This window comes from Poecilia reticulata, linkage group LG6 (genome assembly GCF_000633615.1).
Source record: "Poecilia reticulata strain Guanapo linkage group LG6, Guppy_female_1.0+MT, whole genome shotgun sequence".
Classification (NCBI taxonomy): Eukaryota; Metazoa; Chordata; class Actinopteri; order Cyprinodontiformes; family Poeciliidae; genus Poecilia; species Poecilia reticulata.
The window spans coordinates 6801221-6806496 of record NC_024336.1 but is presented as its reverse complement, the minus strand read 5'-3'; the positions used below and the strand labels follow the sequence as shown (position 1 = coordinate 6806496).

Genomic DNA, 5276 nt, shown 5'->3' with positions numbered 1-5276 from the left:
CACACTGTCTTCACAAGAATGTTGGGGAAATGTTTGATCTTTCCATGAACACAGAGCAAGATGCTTATTAAAGCAGGAGGTGGAATTTTTCTCCCATCTGATTTATATCAGGTGCAAGTCCATAGATGGGTAATTTGTCTGATAGGAGCGTTTTTATTACAGAGTTCAGTCTGCAKCAGAAATGATAGGTCTCCTTTTAAAGCAGCCTGGAGTTTGCCCCTTTCTTTTGTCTTCAGCTGATTATCCTGGAACACTTTTCTTTAGACTCGACTCCTGTGCATAAAAATATGAATGCTAAGTTTACAGATTACTTTCTTAGGTAAAAAAAATTATTTTGAGCTCAGCTTTATGCTACCAGTCGTGAGTTTTGTAAATTGTTGTTTTCTTTATTGGCACCATGTCAGATGCAGAAATATTGAAGAAGATCAAGACAAATCTCAACCTTTGGGTCTACTGTGAAGGTAGATGTCGAGGTCAAAGGTCAAATCCCATCAGTATTTTATGTGAGTTTTCTGTAAAATAAGAGAAATCAGATGAGAAATTGACTTTGATTTGATAAATGAAAAAAATAAAATAAAAATTTTCTTTCAAATCTAGCTGTAAGGTCTGATATGGGTGCCGAGTCTGTTGCATATTTTTAAGAACCAAGTGGGTTCATGGAAAAACACTTAAAGTAAAAAAAAAAAACACAACAAAAACAAATCTAAAGCAATATTTTCATATATTGTCTAAATCTGYTCATCTAGGAACCTTCATGTCTTATCCCTCCCAGAATGACTGCTGAACATACCACTTTAAGTCAATATGCCACTGACCTTCAACAGCAAATGCCCACATTGCTTTTGCAATAAATTAAAACCGATCAGAAAATTGTGGCTTCGACTAATTGAGTGCATTGTGTGCGTTAAGCTTCAGGGGGAAACGACTGAGGTCAAAGAGTGCAGAGTCCACCCAAGAACAACAATAAAGTCTGTTTTTGGATCTGGTATAAAAAAAAAGGCCGCAGTGCTGGCTGACCTCTGATGTTCTGATTCGTACTCGGCCCAAACTTGGCAGCTCCAGACAATAAGAGGACTTTAACAAGAATGATCTGACATGAGTAGAAATACTTTCCATGGGTAATTGACCCCTTTTCCTGGACACACGCAATCCAACATCAAAAGGGTATCCTCAGGGCTCCAAGAGCCACTGATTAAACACATTTCAGAAGTATTTCCCTTCCACTTCCTGGATAGATCTGGCATCAACCATGTAAGATGTGTTTCGTTAAGTTGTAAAATGAATTTCTAAGTCCGGCGCGCAGTGTGTGCGAGGGTACAGCGCGCCTGTGGGTYGCYTAACTCTGTGGAGGACACGGGAAGAGATGCCACTTCAATCAGCAGGTTTTTTTCTTAAGAAACACCGAGACTTAGACGGAGCAGCAGGGGAAAATGRAGCATCGTCTTACCAGCTTACTGCCTAATCCCCCGCTGGCTGCAATTGAAATTTCAGTCGTGTAAAACAGCAGAATCGGAGCGGGACCCGACAAAAGATGACATTGGTTTGTAAGTTTTGGGTGACGACGCTCAGGGGGGAACCCCATTATGAAGCTGTCACACAGCATTAGGCCAAACTTCAAACACTTTCATGTCTGAATTACCATTCACCCTTTGGAGATAATACATAGCTGCCTTTGCTAATCCTTTTCTCTATTGATTTTTTTTCCCCCTTCTTTTAATAACTTCTTGCAAGCGAGCAGATTTCACGTAAAAGAATGCTGACACGTGGGCGGCTGGAACAACAGGACGGGTTTAAGGCAGATGAGCCGCTTACTGTACTTGTCCACGTGCGTATGGGATCTCTTTTGACATCTTTATTGATTCCAAAGACGATATGTGTAAAGCGCTGTCATATAAAAGAAAACACAAAGAGGAAGAGTTAAGTATCCAAAAATCACTCCACTCAGGCATAAGTAGGTCAAGTTATCATAGTGTTGCCTGTGACAGCATGTCTGTTCYACTGCCTCTGTCTTATTTTCTGGCAACCTATCRTTGTTTCAGTACTGTAGGTTATTTTGATGTAAATATGAAAATCAGAAAGAAACTTTAGAACCTTTTTYTCTTTTTAGCCTATCCAAGCCAAAGAGTGTCACTGTCGCCTCTTGATTGTCTGGTTTAGGGTTGGAAGCAAGTCTTTAGGTTTATTTGGTCTTAAACCCTAAAGGGTTTAAGCTAACCGTTTAACAAAACACCAWACAGATTCCTTCCAAGTTAATTCATATCTCCTAAACTTTTCACATTGTTTTTGTTACAAAAAAAAACAAAATTGCATTTGGATTTGGTAAGATAATATTAGACGTGTTGGTCTTCTGTCCTGCCTCCTGAGTGCGCAGCATTACATGACTGTATCCACACGGTTCGACATCGCACTCGTAAAGATGTTAATCTGGTTTTCATAACGTGTCAAGAAACAGTGTATATTCAAAAGCTCTTACTACGCTGATGTAAAAGCATGCAATTTTATGTTGTTTGCTAAGTAAAGCCAGATGGTTGGAGTTAAGCAACAAAGACTTGCCAAGCTGCCCAGCMGGCCAGTGTTCGGTCGTCCTGTTTTATCGCTGCCACATGAACCTGTGGCGGCACGCAAGGTTTAAACAAGGATGAATGACTCACTAATGTCTGGTTTTATGTATTAAACTGACATGCTGTATTTTTACAAATAAATAAATAAATAAAAACAAAAAACACAGTCTGATCCTGGAAACTTCTGTTCTTCTGTGAACATTAATAAAAATATTCTACGTCACATCGGTAAATATTCAATAAATACTATTGACAGGTTCATCCACAGCCATGGATGGATTGTTTTGAAAGTTACTGTGATATGCTAAACAGATCATATAATTTAATTACATGCAGACTGAAGTTGTCAAATCTTTATTTCTGTTTGCTATGATTATTTAACACAGTATTTGATTTCTTAGATTAGAACAACATTTTACATTGATTTGTTTCCATACAGATGTGGGCTGCAATCTGTGATGTGTGGTTTGGTGCACTTGACATTAAATTGACATAATTTGAGAAGCTGGTGAAGATCAGCTCATTTCATGTTGACATGCTGGGCGTTGCAGGCTGTTTCCTTTTACTGACTGTTTAGACAGAGATGGGTAACTATTTATATTTTCAGCATTTCCCTACCAACATGRTTAAGTCTTTCTGAGATTCCTACTGTGATTAGATGGAACTACAAATTAAAGCATAGCCGTTGTAACTTTGTTATTTTGTTTGTCTAATTTTGGTATTTGACTCTTTATTTTTTCYTTACTCCTTAGTTTTGCATTCTTTAGTTTTAATATTCCTCATGTTTTTGTTCAGTGTGTATTTAATTTGCAACCTTTAGTTGTGGCCGCTCTTTGCGGATCTTAGTTYCTGTTTTATTTTGAAATTGGACAGTGAGCTTTGATTTTAATTCATGTTGTGTTGTTGCTCCTGTTTTTGAACTTCTTTGTAAGCTTTTGGTCTGAATCTTGATTAACTTTAATGTTAGGTCATGCCCTGTTTATGCTTTGCGCCATAATCTATTCTCTGTGTCTTTGTTTCCCTGGTTCCTTTTGCCATTTCTCYCATTTCCTCAATTACACTTCAGTTATTTGCTTTTTTCTCTCACGGTCGCAGCCTGTTTCTAATCACCCACTTGCTCCTCATGCAGTAAACACACTCCTCAGTATATAAGTTGTTCAGTTTCTGTCRTTCTTTGCTAGATTGTGCTGCTGCTCCCAGTCTAGTTCCTGTATGACTTTAGTGTTTTCTATAAATCTTTGAGTGCATTCCCCCCCAAGAAAACAGAAAAATATGAGGCATTTATCTTGGCAAAACAAAACTTTTAAACAAACGATAAGTTACAGGGAAAAAAATGACAGTCACAGCAGAACCCCTTCAAATGTATCTTATTTTTTATTTACATGGATCTGATGCAGGAGTTCTCCCGACTAATCCGACCACATATTTTAGTTTCTCACAAAGATCTCCTGGCTCCAGCTGCTGTGAGGAGTAAAAATATGTAACCCAGAAAATCAAACACACCAGCGATGCTACGGTGAAACACGGTGGTGGCAGCTTTACATCACAAGTAAGCTTTCAGAGGAAACATTCAACTAGAAGTTATGAAAATTAAACAAGTTCAATAAAAATAAAAAAAGTMTTCACAACATATTACAACTGAAATCATGTGATGTAAACAGTCCCACRGTCTCTCCGAGAAAATTTKATCACTTTCTTTTTTGCACAATRCRTGYATTTCTRCTTGATTTTCATTTCATTATTTCATAATAATAATAATAATACATTATTATTCCCCCACGAACGTAATCACACGATTAGCTTTCCTCACATCCATTTCCTGTGCTGACTGAAGGCATTTAACACTCAGATGTTCTGTGTCTTGGCATTCTTCGTCCTCGGCTTTGGCACCGGAGACACTCGTTGCCCCTCGGCAGCTGTGGACAGCTGTGGAGACTTTCTGTCAGTCCCAACATCCAGTTTCTGGTAACAGGCCCTTGGTGAAGGCTGTGGACTCGGGGACAGCCAACTCTCCACGCCGTGTACGTTCTCATACTCTGTGACGGGCTCCGCCTCCCGCTTGTGTACAGAAAGCTTCTTGAACTCCACTCTGTCACTGAGCTGCATGTTAGTTTTGGCTCGTCTGTATGAGAGGCACAAGATGACAGTAACGACGAGCAAAATTAAAATCAGACCTGCTCCTCCTGCCAGGACTCCCARAACAGTTTTGGATTTAAAGCAAAGCATTGGGGCTGTGCATGTGGGCCGAACGGTCTCGCTGCTCTCCTTGCTCACTTTGTTTTCCACGCTGCAGGAAAAGTTGTTGTCGTCCTTTATGTTGCTCAGTGATAYGCTGACAGTTTGTCTTGTTTCACTTGGTAAGATCTTTTTATCATGCGTCCAGGAGAAAACCAAACCCTCAGGCTTGGAGACTTCACAGTTAAGCTTAACGACGTTGGTGCCGCAGTTATAATTGAGTCGAGGTTTTGGTACCTTTTCCATCACACAGAGCTGACCAGTCCAGGTTGTAGCCACGGTGCTGTTAGCATKCAGGACGTTTGCTAGATAAGTTCCTGAACTTTGCAGATTGACACTCCTCAGCAGCAGAGATCCAGTTGCATTGACGTCTTCTGGTTTCCCAGGTCTCACTGTATTTTGTGCTCTTAAGAAAATAATGTTGGAGTTATGAGTCCATCTCAAAAAATGTGACTTTGTCAGTCCTTCATAATTAAAAGG

General features: G+C 39.6%; 1 protein-coding gene across 1 annotated transcript; it reads right to left on the bottom strand.

Annotated features, from left to right (window-relative positions):
• Positions 1–3916: 3916 nt before the first annotated feature.
• Positions 3917–5270, bottom strand: LOC103465835 (uncharacterized; the record flags this gene model as incomplete). The annotated part of the gene is made up of 1 exon (XM_008411016.1): positions 3917–5270. A coding segment is annotated over one exon (864 nt), but the record flags the coding sequence as incomplete, so codon positions are not given.
• Between the last annotated feature and the right edge of the window lie 6 nt (positions 5271–5276).